Raw genomic sequence first — 18,806 nt, 5'->3', positions numbered from 1 at the left:
AATAATAGTCAGCAGGATACATTTGACCACCATCAGGGACTGTGAAAACAAAAAAATATGTGAGGTAATCATATTAAAACAATGCATTTACACATTTTTAAAGACCATATCATTGGGAAGTTTAATATTTTTAAATTAAACACAGAGAACACATCACTGGGAGATTTATATGGTTGAGGTTGCAGAATGTAGAAAAAAGACAGGAAACAACACTTAAAAGTGGCCAAACCAGGAAGGTGAAGAAGAAGAGTATCCCAGTTAACGTCAGGCAACCCCAGAACTGCTGAAAGTTCTTCAGGACAATGCTGCACGAGGGAAGAGTGATATACTTCCCTTAAGCATCTCTCTGCTTCTCTGCTCTCATCCTGCACACTGGGAGAGTGCTGAGTGCTGTCTAGTGCAGCAAATGCACTCAAGTACAATCAGCCACTTATTTTGTATATGTATATTTTGTTAAGTTCTTAAGGTTAACATGTTTGTTACATTTAACAGGTTAGGTTTTATAGTTGCAAAGATTGTAAACGTATATACTAAGAGTATTGTTCTATCTAATACTGTGTATTCAACCACAATGTGATATATGCTAGACATGTCCATAGTGCCAGATAAAAGTGAGCTGTGGTGTATGTCATCTAAGGTGAGGTAACTCTGCAGGCACATTTTGAGGCTGACCAGTTTATTAAGACCAGCAAGGGCAAGATGAGGCTGAGAGAAGATGCGATACCCACCATCTTTGTGCATCACTCTATGAAAAAAAGAGGAAGGCCCCAACTCCACGATGCCCTCTTTCACCTGCAAATGCATGGTCCATAGCTGCTGATCAAGGCAGTTTATTTAGAGACATTTGTTTAGTATGACTGATTGAAAAACTCTGCATTCAATATGTTTTCAGTCTCACGTTTTCAGCACTCCTGGCCTAAAGCATGCACAAGAAGGTTGTGAAGTGGCATCACTGCTTCTTGACCACACAGCACCAAGTGAAGGTAACTGATATACACTGATAATACAACATAATTAATATATAATAGTATAATATATAGTGAATATATATGACTGAACTTTTCACCCTGCAATATCAAATGACAGCCCTAATATTGTATAATTGTATGGGCTGCACTATTCCACAAAATAGCTCACTTTCTAGTTATTATGTAAAATGAACGGTGTAATTATTGGCCTGGCCTATAGTCATGAAAGTGTGAAATGCGGTGGTCACACATTATGACCCACATACAGAATCATCTTCATATCTTTGTCCATAATTCCACAGACTTATAAATACATTAGGGGTCTATCAATAAGTGTTTAAGTCTATATTGATGGTCCGTTCACTTAAAAGAAGCCTCTATTATCTGATTGGAGCTCATTCAGTGAGGAATTCTGCAGAAACATTAATTATTCAAATGCCACAAAATTTTATGTTCTTCACTCTCATTGCAAAAAAAATATAAATAAATAAATAACAAAAGAAAGTTGTATAAAAACACCACATGACATATTGAAACATACATTTTATCATATTAAAAAAATCTGTTAATTTTTTATTTGAAAACAGGACAGAATGTCATTTTTCATGGTAGCTAGATGACAGGTTGACAGTTTGAAAATGGACTAAAAATAACTATGCAAGTCTTAAATAGTGAATTCTATTTGCAGCTAGATTGGTGCTTAGAAAAGACGTCTGATGGCAGCTTGTGCCCTAGTTTTAATGAATGTTGTGTACCCTTTTCCAGCCCAGAGTGCAGAACGTCCATTTCATGAAGCAAAGGTTGTGATTGATCAGACAACAGGAGATTTTTCATTTCAGTGCATCTTAAATGGGTTTGAGAGTCGGTGGAGGCAGTAGAGTTTCTGGATCTTCTCTGTTTGTTTTTATACTTCTTTTCAAGGTAGAATTTTATCTTTATATGTGGAAGCAGTGATGGTTTTCTCTTTGTTGTTATTACAGTCATATTACAGATGAATTGCTAGTTCACCTTATTAGTTGTTGCATCTTCCACCGGGTGCTATTTTTAGCATTACATCTAGCCTGATGTTGACCCCAGCTAGAGAGTTTTAATATTTATATGTTCATGGTTTTTTTACATGATCATGTAAACAATAGGAAAGAGATTTTGTGAAGCCCCACACTTCCAGTGAACAAATATAAACTATTGTTGTGGAAACAACGTGTGATAAACATATTAATTTAAAGTATTTTCAGTCACACTTGTTGCGCATGCAAACAGTTTCCGACAGAAACATCGTTTGATGGCAACAAGAGAGCCACCTGGATCTGGATTAAAGTCGGAGGTCGGAGCCTCCTGTTGGATAATGCCTGCAGCCTGCAGGGTGAACATCTTTTAGCTGCGACAGGTTATTATACCTAAACTGATGCAATGAGAAGCTTCTCATTTCTTAAACAACCATGTGGAAAGACACGTGTGGAAAAGATGTTAGTCTGGTTACGAAGGGTCAGGTCATTGGCATCTAGTGGAGATAACATCTAAGAAGATACAGAAACTATGTAAACTGGGTTCAGAACTGTCTAACCCATCATTAAAAACTGGAAGGACAGCAGGGAACCATCGTCTTCCAGGAAGAAAAACATCCTGATTAATGGTGATTGGTGATCAATTAAATGTTTAGTTAAATCAGATGGTAAAAAACACCAATAGAACTCTGGACTATGTGTAATGATGAAAGTAAAGTTAGATTAGATTAGATAGACTTTATTAATCTCACAGTGGAGAAATTCAGTTGTTCCAAAGTTGTTCCACATCGACAGAGTACATTATGAGAAAAATGTTCAACTGTCAGATTTTTATTTTTAAAAGGTATATTTTCATGTTAAGCTTCAGTCTGCTCCTCTTCTGGTACACTACCTCTCCAGCTTTGGACCTGCTTGCAAGGCACAGATGTGGCTGGCATGTGCAAATACTGCATAGCCAGCCTGAAAAGGCTGGAGTACACAGTTCTGCATGTGCTCCAGTATTTGAGCGAGTCTTCTCCTCTGGAGAGGTAGGGTTCGGCTAGATACTGCTGCACTGCCAAGGTGGCATCTGCCATTACACTCTGAGTGCTCTGGGTTGCACCTAAACAAACAATAATTAGGTGACAATAAGCATATTTCAGGATGAAAAGATTCAGATGTAATTAGAGGCTAATCCGGCTTTCCAGAAGATCCGACAAGTTTTCCTGGTCCTCTGCTGCTGCAGATCCAGATGTTGGTCCTGTTAGTGACTGAAAGTAGAAACAGTATAAATACAGTTAAAATGTATGTGTGTTACATAGCTTAAAACACAAGGAAATCTAGTGTACCTGCGATGCTGACGGTGCCGCCTTCTCCATTCTCATGCTTCCAGCACATTCAGCGGTTACCCTGGCAACGGCGTCTTGTGCAGATGTTGTATTCCCAAATGCAATTGTTTTGAATCGGGATCCAGTTTAGCTGCCGTTGCCAGGACACGTATATTCTTGTGTGTAAAAACTGTTGGCAGTGTTGTATCAGTTCAGTTGCTGTTGGATTACATACAACACTTGATCTTGTACAGCTTCAGCCATTCCAGTATCCATGTCTGTGGCATTGAGTCAGGGGCTTTCTGGTAATCAATCTAGGCAGTGCACAGGTTTGTCTGTCTGGTTTTGCAGTCTCAGGCGACAGTTTTATCACCCAGCAGCTGGTGTCTGGCTCCTCTGGTACTTTTACCAATGCCTTCCTGTGTCTCTGTCATGTATTGATCCATGTGCCCCCTTATCTTAGCCATCATGATGCTTGACAGGAGCTTCCATGTTGTGGAGATACAGGTTATCTGATGGATGGAACTGTTCCCTTCTGGGGATCTTTCAGTATCAGGACTGTCCATCCATTAGTCAGCCATTCAGGGTCGGTCCCATCCTTCAGCTGTGGGCTCATTTGTGCCGCTAGGTGTTTTTCACCAGTAGGTGTGGATATATTAGTCACTACCAATATACTAATATATATTATTGGTCTGCCTGAAGGTGTGGGAGGTACCCGAACAATGACATTTATTTGAAAGCTGGCTGTCCGACTTCCTTCAAATGGAAATCAAGGCTGCACAGTAAAAAAAATTGAGAGGGCACACTAGCCCCTAAACCCAGCTCCAATCAATACCCCGGCACACTAGCCCCTAAACCCAGCTCCAATCAATACCCCGGCCCATCCTCATCAGATTCCACAACTTCAATGACAGGAAGAAGGTGCTGAAACCAACGGACGAGGTACTAAGGTTCGAGGACTCAAGACTTCTCTGCTGCAACCACATGCAAACACAACAGATTTGCTGAGGTGAAGAAGCAGCTGAGGAAAATCTATGCCCAGTACCCTGCTGATCCACATTGAGGATCACGATAATGGGGATGTTTGTTTATTTAGTTTAGGGACCATGTACAGCATATGAAACATGAGCTGTACCTTGAAAATGTAAATGTGAATGTATCTGTTATTTTATGCAGAGGTTTCATATGAAACATGGGATGTAAAGGCCCAGCTATGGTGATAACGTGATGCTGACCCAGAGTGACGTGCAGTGTTGGGTGGATGTGTCCCAAGAGAATCTCTTGTTTTTCTTTATTGTTATTGCTGACCTATATAGTCTGTTGGTTTTGTTTAGTTCTGTTTTAAATTGTTTTGTGTTTTTTTTTTGTCTATTGTTTGCTTTTACTTGAAAATTCAATAAAACACATTTTTATAGCAGGTAGCAGCTTTAAGCCTGCTCATGTCTGTGGGGTGTGGGGTTAGTGGTTGGGTAGGTAAGTGGGGGTGCTTTTGTGTGTTTTACCTGTGTGAGTGTGTGAAAGATAATGATTGGATGGGTGTTTTTGTTTATTTGGTTGAGTTAGATGCTTGGGTATGTGAAGATTTATCTTTAATTTTCTTTTGTTCTTGATATTTAGTTGTTATTGTTGTGTAAAGCATTTTTGTTTGTTGACTGATTTGTAAAACTGTGTTCAGTCTCTATCAGGAAGGTGAGGTATCTCTGAGCCATGTCTTTCCATGGCTCTGACTTTGTCAAATATTTATCACGAATAATAGTCAAAATGCAGTCGTCCATAATCCATCTTCTGGTGATATTTTCACCGTGTATTCTTTCTTGATATATAAAGTTTATACTTGGATCAGGACTGAACAGCCTCGGTCTTCTTGAACGGGAAGCTTTCTGACAACGCTTGATGCAGCAACTCGCAGCAGGAAAGAGTTGAATGATCACCAGTTTTACCTTTTGCTTGGACATGACAGGTAGTTTCTTCTTTAAGAAACTGAGGATTTCCTGGCCCTCTTCTTTCCATGTCTCCCTATTCAACAGAGAATCTTGTCGAACAACATAGAAATTGTACTTGGCAAATTTAAATGTTTCCACAGTATAAGGACCAGCGTTTTGTGTTGTATTTGAGTTCCCTCTTCTTCTTCCCCAAATGTCTCTATTGTGCTCTTCGAGTATTTGGAATAAGCCAGGACGTGTTGGCCTTGTTGGTTTTTATCTTCACAACACTTGGCTTCTGAATCCTTCTGTGTGACGGGACCTTTTCAGCCTTTCACTAAAGAAATGAGTCTCTCCATCATTAGCTGCGCCTTTTCTTTGGCCACATGTAGTTTCTCCTTAATGAAGCTGAAGATTCTGAAAATCGGTTGATACCATGAATCTTTACAACTCAAAGTTTCATTACGAATAACAAAGATAGTAACCTTTTCCCCATTCCATTTTTCAATCATGGATGGATCACTTTTTATGTCTGAATGGAAGTTCTGTCTTCTTAAGTCAGGATAGATCAGATTCAGTGTTCTTAGGTCAGGATAGATCAGATTCTGTCTTCTTAAATCAGGATAGATCAGATTCTGTCTTCTTAAATCAGGATAGATCAGATTCTGTCTTCTTAAGTCAGGATAGATCAGATTCTGTCTTCTTACATCAGGATAGATCAGATTCTGTCTTCTTACATCAGGACAGATCAGATTCTGTCTTCTTACATCAGGACAGATCAGATTCTGTCTTCTTACATCAGGACAGATCAGATTCTGTCTTCTTACATCAGGATAGATCAGATTATGTCTTCTTACATCAGGATAGATCAGATTCTGTCTTCTTACATCAGGACAGATCAGATTCTGTCTTCTTACATCAGGACAGATCAGATTCTGTCTTCTTACATCAGGACAGATCAGATTCTGTCTTCTTACATCAGGATAGATCAGATTCTGTCTTCTTGAATCAGGAGAATCCAGATATTCAAGTTCTCTGAACTGTCCAGAATTAGTTTGAGCTTCTTTCTCAGGTTGATGTTTATGCTTGACTTCTGAATTCTTGCGTGTGACCTGAAATTTGCTGCAGCGAATTCTAACTATACCATTTGCTTGGTTCAGATTAAACGGACATGTGGTTTCTTTTCCAGAAGTTTGAGATTTCTTTGAGTCTGTTAATATTTTGCAGACTCTTGCTTTGTCCGTGACGGTTGGACTATTAATCTGCATGAAATAACGGTATAATATGCTGTCAGTGAGATAAATATTTCTACCTGCTGCTAAGGACTGGGCAGTAAATAAAATATTTCTGTGTTCTTCTCTACGAGGCTGAAAACTCTCTGACGCTGGTACTTTGCTGCCTTCTTTCATAAAGGCTGGACGATTAAAAAGCATCATTATATTGTGGAAAGTACTTTGACTGGGATGATCTCTGTTCCTTGATAAATTACAGCCTCTGAAAATGGGATCATCTCTGTTCCTTGATAAATTACAGCCTCTGAAAATGTGATCAGGTGGAATATCTTTCTCCAGAAAGCCACGGTGTGGTAGTTCATGCTGTAAGGCATACTTGTCCTTAGAGGTCTTTGCCACTTGGGACGAAATGGGGTTGTAAAATCCAAGTCCTTCTCCAATGAAGCGAGATACAGAGAAAAGCAATCCTGCCATTTTTAGATAGTTTAGTTCGGATGATAACAAATCAATTTGTATTCAAGTAGAAATAATTCTTGTTCAAAGTTATTGAACTGATCGATACTTCTGTACGTCGTTAACAGACCAACAGATGCAGAAGAAATGAGATTTCCCCCCAAACGCTTACTTTTATATGCAAAAAGTCATAATGACGCATAAAAGGAACGACCAGTCTCACACGACGTCACTGTTCCAAAGTTGCCAAGCAACGGAAGCCGCAGAGTGACAATGAAACACGAAGCACGTGGCATGTGGCTCGTGGCAACAGAAGACCAGGACGGCTTCAGACTCTGCAGCTAAACATCTGGATGGGACGGATTCTCCTTCCAGAGCTCATTGATCGGCTGCACGTGAGGAGCGTCCTGCCTCCTGTCAGCATGAACACCTGCAGAAGAAGCGGATTAATCCACGCGGCAGGTTACAAGTGAATCTGCCGCGTTTCACGTTCGTGGATAGATACTGATATTTATTTAGTCTTTACTTGGTATGTGGTAAGATTTAGTTTCAGTGGAAAAACACTGGAAAGAAAAAAAATGGATGAAGACAAACAAGCAAAAGCTTTGAACTTTACTTCCACCCAATAGACCTGTTTATTATTATTATTATTATTATTATTATTATTATTATTATTATTATTATTAACAACAATAACAACAACAACAATAATAATAATAAAAAGAAGAAGAAGAAAATGGTTAAAAATAGTGTTTATAAAAACAATATCCTCTTTTTTGTGTGTGAATATCAGGTTGTTGTGGTAAATGCACTCAGATAATATCCCCTCACCTGAATTTGGGGGTTTACGTTTGAAAACCAACACAATAAAAGTCAAATACTCAGATTTCAATCATCTTTTTTATGTATTATTTAACAAATGGTGATGAAACTTATTTTCTGTCTTACTGTTAACTTATTCTGTATCTTACAATGACGTCTAATGCTCAGTGGAACTCTTGCTGCAGCATTTTGGATCAGCTAGTGGCTTTTCAGAGCATTTTGGGACACAACAATAATCAGGAGTTACAGTCAGTGGAAGTAAGAATTCCATGGATTAGTTTTTCTGAATCAGGGTGTCCCTCATTTTGGGAATATTTTGTAAATGAAAGGAGGTGGTCCTGGAAACCTTTTTTATATGCAGTTAAAAGGACAGATTCTGGTCCAAAATAATTCCAAGACTCTTCACTGTAATGTCATCGAGGTGCTCACGTCCAAAGACAACAACCTCAGTGTCTGATTGGACACCCTGGTACCACCTCTGGGAATTGACAGGTCACCACAAGAGGACAGAAGTGTCTTTCCAGACCTGCATGGATCACCAGTGTCTCTACAGCCATTTGAAGTCAAATTTAAAGTAGTTTTCTAATTACTCATCCTTTTAAAATATTAGCATGAGGATGCACATTTCTAGAAGAGATTTTGTTCAAGTACAACTACTAATGATTTCCCTGTGATGATAAATGTTAAGATAAAATTTCAAAGCATGTTGTAAAAAACAGAAAAGTGAAAAAAGATAAAAAGCTTTCCTTTTGAAGTATTTGGTTGAAACAATTCCAACACGTGTCTGTCCGGTTAGCTTTTAACAAACGTGAAATGAAGTCTTGTCTCCTTGACCTTCGTGTTTGCTTGGGTAAAACACAACCTGTTAGAGGCTTGAGGGAAGAAATCCTCTCTGTGGACTCAGACGGCAGATTCAACAACCCAAAACACAAAGTGAGTGACTTCCAGGGGCACAAGGAGGGTCGGCTGAGACCACAAGAAAAATGTTTTTAAATTATAATCGTTACTATTACTTGCGATTACTCGACAATACCACCGTGGTTTATATTTGCCTCCCCCAGGACAGATGAAGTAAATTCAAGGCACACAGGTCTGAAAACACACCAACAGATCTTATTCCAGTAGATTAAAAAAAGGTTTTATTTACATTAGATTATTTTATTTAAGCACTTCTTTTAAATATATTTTTAAAAAACTGACATTTGTACACCACCCAAATACCAGAAGGCAACTCCACCCAGCTTAACAGAACCGACGAATCATCAACCTGTCAGCACACGAGTCCTAGTTTGGCTAAAACAAAAGAAACAAATCAAATGATTAAAGAACACAATAAACATTTACTTCTGTCAAAGTCGTCTGAAATCTTAAATCATACGCTGATCAGATCTATCAGTAAAATACTGGGAATGAAGCTGCACTGAAGCTCCACTAAACTGGTTAACACCCGACTGAGAATATTACAGAATAAATGGTTAACGCGAATATATGTTAGTCCGGTAAAATAACATAAATTTAATAATATATTAGAAATATGTAGCAAGTAGTAGAGACTGAAATAACAAGATTGTGAATACAAGCGGCTGAAATGAGTTTTCTCTGCAGGGTGGCCGGGCTCTCCCTTAGAGATAGGGTGAGAAGCTCGGTGATCCAGGAGGGGCTCAGAGTAGAGCCACTGCTCCTCCACATCGAGAGGAGCCAGATGAGGTGGCATCTGGTCAGTATGCCTCGTGGACGCCTCCCTGGTGAGGTGTACTGGGCACGTCCCACCGGGAGGAGGCCCCGGGGAAGACCCAGGACACGCTGGAATGACTGCATCTCTCAGCTGGCCTGGGAACACTTCATGCTTCTCCTGGACGAGTTGGTGAATGTGGCCGGGGAGAGGGAAGTCTGGGCTTCCCTGCTTAGGCAGCTGCTCCCACGACCCGACTCTAGATAACAATACATGGATGGATGGATATGTAGCAAGTGTAATATAGAGAAGAGGACAAAATGCACATTCCTCACTCTCCTTTAACAACAATCTAGTAATAGAAAACCTGCGATGTGTCCTGAGGTTAATCATTTGCAGAAAAAAGTAGCTGTTTTTACTAACATGGTTCAGGTTCAGGTTCCAGCTCTGTTCTGGAGTCTCAGAACCTTGGTGCTTTCTGGCAAACTAGTCCAAGTACCACCTATCATCCGATTTATGGAAGCTTGTGTGGATATCCTAACATGAGATGCACACGGTCATCTGAACAAGCCTGTTGTTGATTTAGCGAAATCCAATTCAACAATAAATCCAAATTTAAGAAAGATGGGGAAAAAAACATTTAGAGTTGAAGATGTTTAATTTGCCTGTTCTACATGTTGTACACTTCATGCAGTTTATATAAATACATTCATTTGGTTAAACAAGCTGATTGTTGAAATGCTTTAAATATACACGAGTCACATCATTTAATGCTGGATTCCAAAGAAAGTTTAAATAAAGAAAAAAGAACATTCTGGCCCAACACTGATTCTTCCCTCATTTCTGTTTTAGTCTGTATAATATATTAGTTTTGTATTCTGGTGAATAATGTAAAGAGCAAAAAGAGATGAAAATGTGCTGCTACACTTTTTTCAACATCTTGCTGAATTACTGTCTCCTATTTATAAATAAGATAATAACTTTTTCACAGAGCATAAATTATTACTTCCATATCAAATATTTACACATGGTATCTTTAGAGCATCAGTGCATTGCAGACAAACTGACTGTGTGTATAATGTCCTGGTGTAAACTGGCCATGTCAAGTTCTGAAATCTGGCTTCTCTTAAGGTTTCCAGTGCTGGAAAAAACATGTTTACCTGAAGTTTAGAATTTAGTTTACTAAAGAAAAGAGTAATCTTTAGTGGTTATTGTAAAATAAAAACAGAATTCTAGAAACAGCTCAACATCCAATTAGAAAGAAAGAAAGAAAGAAAGAAAGAAAGAAAGAAAGAAAGAAAGAAAGAAAGAAAGAAAGAAAGAAAAAGAAAGAAAGAAAGAAAGAAAGAAAGAAAGAAAGAAAGAAAGAAAGAAAGAAAGAAAGAAGTTAAATTTATTTTGAAAGTCTTGCTCCGGAAGTTAACCGCTAACTTCGCCTGACTTGATGTAGAAGTTAGCTTCACGCTGCAAAGGGAAAGTTGCTGATTCCTTTTCACTTTTTGTCAGCGGTCCTGTTTGCTCGGCTTATTTAATTTCTCAGCGGTTCGCCCCACGATGTCTGGACACGGTCACGGCCACGGACATGGCTGTTCGTGCGAGAGTGAGCACGAGCCTACGGAGAGGGGCCTGGAGTACGGACTCTACCGGCGGATCGACCTGGAGAAGCTGCAGTGTCTGAACGAGAGCAGAGACGGAGACGGAAAGCTGGTGTTCAAACCGTGGGACCAGCGGAACGACAGAGAGAAGGTAACGGCTGGTAGAGCCTCTCCAACCGTCGATCATCCGGCTGCTGCCCCCTAAACTAACCCTCTGTGGGTCTCTTTAGTTTTCCAAACAAAGTGTGGCGAAGCCTCCGTCTGTCCTAACTAAACCTTTCAGTTTCTGCAATACTTTAGACTTATTGATTTATTCGTAATCATTGACATCTGGACCAGAATAGCGACAGTTGACGCAGTGGACCAAAGCCTGAGAGGTTCCCACAGCACCTGCTCTCCACACACATGAAACCCCAACAGAAAACACAAAAATGTCATGAAATTACAACAAAGAGACCACAGATGTTAAATTGAGCCCAAGTGACATGTAAAATAGGGAAAGTAGGAAAATGAAGACACAAAGAATCAAGATACAAGATGATACTGTAAGCACCTACACAGAGATGCAAAATACTGTGGACATGGACGAAATGACCACCTAGGAGCAAAGAGATGAAAAAAGGAGACACAAAACAACAGCAAAAAAACAAAGAGATGTAGCACATTAAAGATGAGCACATCCACCAGTGGGACCAGAATAAGATGAAAAACAAGACACAAGATAAGACACAACTTATCCAGAGACTTAAATAACGCAAAACAAACCAATTTAAAATGAGATGGACACAAAGAACAACCACCAGGAAACAAAGCTGGACAAAAATATAGTCTCATGATAGGAAAATGAAAGATTAGTAAAGACTGGAAACAAGGTGAAGAGACTGAAATGAGGTGCAAAATGATCCCAAAGATGAAAAAAATTGCATAAAATGAGTAGAAAAAGATTCAGAATGAGTGAACTACAGATATCAGAACATAAAATAGACATGCACACATAAAAAAAACAACCCTCATAGGGCCGCGGTGGGATAGAAAATTATCACACAGATGCTCCTAAAGACAGAAAAGACATTTCAAGACCAAAAACGGCAGAAAAGCTTATTTTGCAGACTTTTAAATGTGTAAATTGATGATAGAAGAATATTTATATATATATATTAATCCTAATCCTGCAGAGGATTAGCGCTACTTTAATCCTCTTTTGACACCTTGTGATTCTTCAGTCGATGTCTTAAAATCATGAATTTAAATGTTGGAAAATGCATTTTGCACATCAACATTTTCAGCTTTTTCCTTGTTCTTCATTTATTTGACTTATTTTACTTTTTGTTTATGTAAAGTAAACAAAACGCTTGTATTTGTCTTTGTAGTTTGTAGAGAGTGATGCAGATGAAGAGCTGCTGTTCAACATCCCGTAAGTTTTGACACCATCATCATCATCATCATCTGGAGCGTTAACCCTCTGCTGTCTGTTTACAGTAGTTCACACCCTCTCTAAGCTGCTCTTTATCCTCGTTGTTGGATAAATGTTTAATGATATCTCAGTTTAATACGAACCTTTGACCTCATGCTGCAGTAAATGTGGTTCTACTTTCATTTCTTGTTTTCACCCCTCATCTCTCGTTGCTCCCGGCAACCTCCCTCTTCTCATCTGTCAGTCGCAGCGTCGTCTCTGCATGGAAGCCAAACTAACCAGACTCATCTCTTTCAGTTTTACCGGCAGCGTGAAGCTGAAGGGCATCATCATCTCCGGAGAAGATGACGACTCCCATCCAGCTGAGATACGACTGTGAGTGATTGTCCAAACTGGGCAGATCGAAGCGGAACTGGGCAGTTAAACTGGTCTTAATCTGTTTGTTTGTTTGTGTTTTTATATACAGATATTTTATCGTCATTAGATTTTATTTTCTCTTCAGCTTTGTTTAAAGAGATTTAAACACACCCGTGGTTTTAAGACCCGTCCACTTCCCTTCTGTTAAGGGGGCAACATGAGTCTAACCCTCACTGGAAACGATGAGTGATTAGAATTAGTTAAAAGCAAAATAAATTCATACTTCTGAGGTACAGGGATCGCAGCATGAGATGGAAACAAGGAAACCAAATCTAGTCTGAAGCACAGAAAGAGTGATTTATTATTTATTTTCTTTCCAGCTACAAGAACATCCCTCAGATGTCGTTTGACGACACCGGCAGAGAACCCGAACAGGCCTTCAGACTCAACAGAGACCCTCTCGCTGCACTGGAGTACCCAACGAAGTGAGAGCACACACACAACACAGCACACACACAAGAAAACTCTTGCCTCTAATCTGGAGGACAACAACACAGAAACGTCCTTCTCGAGGCACTGCCAAGTAGGTGGTTTGAAGCGGATCATCGGAGCTGATAAAGAAATAATCTGGTTTGTTCTGGTTGTTTTTCTGTGACGTTTACACGCAACGAACAAAGTAAAAATCCTGCCGTCCGAACTCACTGAAACCTGATTGTTCCATCAGATGAGGAATCTTCAGTTAAGTTTAGTTTCATTCTAGTTAAACTTATTTGAGTTCATTTTCAGTTCAGTTCGGCTCATTTCAATTCAGTTCCAGTTCATTTCAGCTTAATTCCATTCCCGGCAATCTGACAGATTTTTGCCCGGGTGGTCCCGCCTCCTGCTGCCCGATGGTCTTTGCAGGAGAGAATCCCATGTGTGGTATAGCATGAATCCCCGTCATCACGGTTTGGTGTTCTTGGCTCGCTGTGGTTGCTGGGCTGGTCCCGCCTCCGGGATCCCATCAGCTGATAAAGACACGTCACGACACACATCGGATGACGTTTTCTGAAGAAGTTCCTGTCAAAACATGTCATGGTAAAATTACAACTCCTTAAAAAACTCTTTGATCAAAACAATCCTTACAGCTACAACTGGAATAGACCAGAAGAAGCTGGTCATGCTAGAGCTTCACCAGGTTCGTCTGTAGTGTCTGCCTTCTCCTCTGACACTGTGCCACACAGACTTGCTTCTCCTCCAGCTGCAGACACACTCTGATGGTGTTTTTTACCTTGAAGTTGGACCATTTCTTTTTATTTCTGCTACAGCTCTGTCACGCTGCCATTCGCAGTGTTTGCTTTTATATGCGACTCTGCTGCTGTAGCCACCAAACAATATTTCTTTCCTCGCCTCCGCTTCGCACACGAGCACTTCATTTCTGTCTGAAAAATGTAATTTCTTTGTTTTTGTTTTTTTTGTTGCCATGATTTACTCTTTAATCAGCAGCTTCTTCATGTGCACGGATATTTATGTCCTGCTCTGCATCGACCATTCATAGTGGGGTTTGGGCGGGATATGAGGCTGATTCAGGTGGGCAAATTTCCAAGTAGTCTGTGATCTATGAAGGGAAAATTGCCTGCAGGTGTGTGTGCGCGCACGGTTTTATAAATCTAATTGTTTTTTGGCACACGCCATTTTCGGCTCATATAGACTTTTAGTGTGGATGCTACGCATTGTTTTATTAATGAGACCACAGGTCAGAGTACGTCTGAGGTGGACGTCATTGACATTTAAGGCTTTTGTAATGAGTATAAAAACAACAGGAATTTGGAGTGATTGAAAGGCACCAAGCACAGGTGTGATGTGCTCATACAGTTTTGAACCAGTAATGAAATTTGCTGCAGTTCTTCGAATTAATGGAGATGAAGGAGGAAGCCATGCCTGATACCTGAATACAAATAATTAAAGTAATCAAGGTGAGGTTAGACAACAGCATGCATAAGGGATTCCAGCAGGATCAATAAGCTGATCCATAAGGCTGGTAAGATCATTGCACACAACCTAGAGACAGTCAGAGACAGGACGTCTCAACAAACTGGTCTCCATAATGGAAAATTCCTGACTTCCACTCCACAGTTAACACGAGAGACAGCAGAGCTCTTTCTCTACCAGACGCTGCAGCTCCGCTTCATAAAGAGGTTCAGGAAATCTTTCCTTCCCTTCACAATAACCCTGATCAATAACTCCTCCATGTGTGAGAGCTGATCCTCAGCTCTGCATTTACCCAAACACACTCACCAATCCATCATCATAATTCTACACTCTGTCTACAGCTGATTTGTTTGTTTGTTTGTTTTTGGCTGCTCCTTGTGTACATTGTGTTTATGTTTACATTTTTTCTTATATTTCTGTTCTTTATTTATTTTAATCAATTTGCTGCTGCTTAAACAGCAACATTTCCCTCACTGGTTTAATAATCTATCTATCTATCTATCTATCTATCTATCTATCTATCTATCTATCTATCTATCTATCTATCTATCTATCTATCTGTCTGTCTGTCTGTCTGTCTGTCTGTCTGTCTGTCTGTCTGTCTGTCTGTCTGTCTGTCTGTCTGTCTGTCTGTCTGTCTGTCTGACTGACTGACTGACTGACTGACTGACTGACTGACTGACTGACTGACTGACTGACTGACTGACTGACTGACTGACTGACTGACTGAAAGAGAAAGAAAGAAAGAAAGAAAGAAAGAAAGAAATCGGGTCATATTTGGCTCCTTGTGTCTCCTCAGGCTGACACTAAATCAGCTTCATGCTCCATCATGATGGTGGAACCAGGGACCGAATGCTATGAACCAGGGGCATCGCCTGGCCTGGGCGTTCCGGCTCTAGCCCCGAACATTTCACATCAAGCCCCGAATGTTTTTTCACCCCAGAAGGAATAAGTTTACATTCTCTCAGCCGCCTTATGACATTAAAGACGATGATAGTTTTGTAATTTCCTGGCTTCTGTGAATGCAACACAGGTACAATATGACCAATCACAGAGGAATTTTATGGAAGCGGGGAATCCTGCGTGTTTTATTGGCTGACAGCCTGGCGTTTTATCCCTAATCTGAACTCTGGTGTTATTTAGAGCGGTTATCAGACGGTTTATTATTTAGAGAAAAGAGACAACTCTTCTCCCTGCCAATGGGCAGCAAGACTGGCCAACACACGAAACAGGTAAACCACAAATAATTTAAACACTGTATGCCTCAAAAACGAAATGAACATTAGGCAGATCATTCATGACAGTACTAGATACTTCGAAGGTTAAGCTAGCTGTACTAAACCGTTAGCCCTACCCTTTTCTGTTCTACACATTTGCATTAAATCCAGTGGTGAAGTCTGCATGATTCGCTGGTTTACACGCTGCTGTGTGTGTGTCTGTGTGTGTGCGCGCGTGCGTACATGCGTTTGTATCGTAGTATTTGAAAATGGTTTTCCCATTAGTGTTGGAGGTTTGGTTTCTAGATGCTGCTTTAGTTTAAATATAGACAGAAAAAGAACAGCTTTATTATAAATTTATTTACTGATGTTTTTGTTCACCTCCAGGTCACTGGCTGGTCAGTAGTTAAAGAGTTTTAAAGAATGTTTTACATTTTATGTTGCTCACAATACATTTATATTTGAAATGCAAAACCAGTCTTTCATGGTCTCACCTTTGTGTGGGTGTTTACTTTATGTATTAATGAGGTTGGTGGTTCTTGTATGTGTGTGTTGCTCCAGGGCAGGCGTGTTCGAGACTGGGAAGGAAAAATCAGAGTATACCACTAGTTTAAACTCGGCTAAACTACTGAAAAAATTGTAATGGTAAAAATGGAAAACAGCAAATGAAAGATGGGAAATGATGGAAGGAAAACAAGTGATGAAGCCTGTAGGGAAAGAAGGAAGAGACAGATGAGATGAAAGAGAGGTACAGTAAATACTACAGCATGATCTTTATTCTGAAAATTGCAAGTGAGTGAAAACAGTTCACGTTCATTTTGTTGCAGAAGATGTGCACTAAAGAGCAGGTTGTGGAGATAAACAGCAGATGTCTGGAAAAGTAAAAGTTTAATACTGATTTTAGAGATCTTGTTTACATTGTCACGTTTAAGATTGAAAATAAATACATATTGAGGCACACATTGCAGTATTTGGCTTTAAACAAGGTGACACAATGCTCAAGAAAGCTTAAATAAAAAGCCGTTTTTACTGCGTTGCTTCACTGAGATTTCTCTACGAGGGTGTGGGCTCAGCCCCCAATGTTCCCAGGTCCAGGAAACGGCCCTGCTATGAGAGCAGAGCCGTCAGGAATCTTACACCCTACCACACTATAGCGAAAAATTAATCCATTATTTATCAGATAAAAAAGTTTTTATCACTTCTTTTTGAGAACTTTTGTCTTCCCTGCCTCCATCTTGAACTGAAGTGTCTTTCTTTCTGTCACTGTGTGCAGGATCGCTCGTTTTTCCAGCGTTCATCACCTCTCCATCCACATTTCCAAGAACTTCGGAGCAGAGAACACCCGGGTGTACTACATCGGTCTAAGAGGAGAGTACTCCGAGGTCAGCCTGAACCACAGCAAAGACTTTTCTGATCATTTTCATTTAATGTTCCATTAGCAGACATGTTAGACCATTTTCAGTATGAAATCTCGCCTGCAGTGAATTCTGCTTTTTAATTTTTATCTCTGTCTTTTTTAAGGCTCACAGACATGAAGTGACTATCTGTAACTACGAGGCAGCAGCAAATCCTGCAGATCACAAAGTCGAGAGCATCATCCCACAAACCAACATAATTTCCTGAGAGCTTCAGGGATCTGGGAAGAGGATGAGGAGGGGGAGGAAGAGAAGAGATTTCAATGGCGTCTGCTGACTGTCAGAAAGTTAAAGATGAGTTCACCGCTGCGTGCAGGCGGCAAAGTTGAGCTCGGCTGGGAATGAGCGCTGAAATCTGTCGAGCTAAGGGCTTTATGTTCGTCTCCAGGAGCACAGCTGTCTCTCTGTTTCCATGGCAATAAAGTGTGAAGGCTTAATGTGAGCAAAATATTTAACAACCAATGCATGACATGTTTGAAACCGAGGTGAGGTCTGCTGTTAAATAAAACACTGAAGGCTGAAAAGATGTGTTGTGTTTTTAGCTCATTCGAGGCCGTGGTTGCCGTGTCAACACTCCAGATGAATTAAAGCACATTAAATTTACAGGTTTAAACACATGATTGAACTTAATTTGTTTGATTTGGTGCTCAAACTCACGACGATCTGAAGCTATTTTCAGTGTTTAAATAAATAAAATGATAATCTAAGGAAACATTCCTGTTGGTCCCGCGGTGGACTGGCGACCTGTCCAGGTGTACCTGCCTCTCACCTGCTAATGGCTGGGATAGACTCCAGCATTCCTGTAACCCTTAAATGGACGGAGCGGTACAAAAAATAAATGAATATCCTAAGCCATCATAGATCTGTCTCTGTCCTCTGAATGCTGCTGGGAGGTTTCTGCCACCAAGTGGATCGTTTTGTAACTGCGTTCTCTCTGAGCGTCAGAGGTTTTCATGCTGGAAACGGGTGTGTGTTGTCTCACTTCTGAGATGAGGTCATTGCTGCTTTAGGATTGTACAAGGCTGGAATCTGAGCATTTGCTGCTGTTGATATATTTGTATTTTCTTGTTCTGTTTTCACAAACATCAGTTTTCAAATAGCTTTTGAGTTTGTTTATTGCTGTAGGCTGATTAGAAGGCATCAACACAGTGGTAGAAACCTTCCTCAGAGGTTTTCTCCATATTAACATGACAGCATCACACAGCTGCTGCAGGTTTGTCGGCTGCATCCATGATGAGAATCTCCCGTTCCACCACATCCCAAAGCTGCTCTACTGGACTGAGATCTGGTGGCTGTGGAGGCCTTTGGAGTCCAGTGAACTCATCGTCATGTTCTAGAAAGCAGGTGGAGATGATCTGAGCTTTGTGACATGGTGCATTATCCTGCTGGAAGTAGCATCAGAAGATGCTCCACTGTGGTCATGAAGGGATGGACATGGTCAGCAACAATACTCAGGT

The 18,806-nt window shown here is 40.2% G+C and overlaps 1 protein-coding gene across 1 annotated transcript; it reads left to right on the top strand.

The window, feature by feature from the left end:
- The first annotated feature begins 10,801 nt into the window (after nucleotides 1-10,801).
- pithd1 (PITH (C-terminal proteasome-interacting domain of thioredoxin-like) domain containing 1) lies at nucleotides 10,802-18,168 on the top strand. Its single transcript, XM_042012044.1, has 6 exons — nucleotides 10,802-11,126; nucleotides 12,346-12,389; nucleotides 12,687-12,764; nucleotides 13,127-13,231; nucleotides 17,208-17,316; nucleotides 17,456-18,168. The coding sequence occupies exons 1-6, from the start codon at nucleotides 10,935-10,937 to the stop codon at nucleotides 17,555-17,557; spliced, it is 630 nt and encodes a 209-aa protein (XP_041867978.1). The 5' UTR covers nucleotides 10,802-10,934; the 3' UTR covers nucleotides 17,558-18,168.
- Nucleotides 18,169-18,806: the final 638 nt, after the last annotated feature.

The sequence above is a fragment of the Melanotaenia boesemani genome, chromosome 17 (assembly GCF_017639745.1).
Source record: "Melanotaenia boesemani isolate fMelBoe1 chromosome 17, fMelBoe1.pri, whole genome shotgun sequence".
In the NCBI taxonomy this organism is placed as follows: Eukaryota; Metazoa; Chordata; class Actinopteri; order Atheriniformes; family Melanotaeniidae; genus Melanotaenia; species Melanotaenia boesemani.
Note: the sequence above shows the minus strand (reverse complement) of the source record. Positions and strands in the feature narration are given on the sequence as shown.

Excerpts from the sequence above, each read along its gene's own strand:
- pithd1 (XM_042012044.1), top strand. The coding sequence starts at position 10,935 with ATGTCTGGACACGGTCACGGCCACGGACATGGCTGTTCGTGCGAGAGT. Across the intron at positions 13,232-17,207 it reads GCACTGGAGTACCCAACGAA|GATCGCTCGTTTTTCCAGCG; the intron begins GTGAGAGCACAC and ends CACTGTGTGCAG. Across the intron at positions 17,317-17,455 it reads TAAGAGGAGAGTACTCCGAG|GCTCACAGACATGAAGTGAC; the intron begins GTCAGCCTGAAC and ends GTCTTTTTTAAG.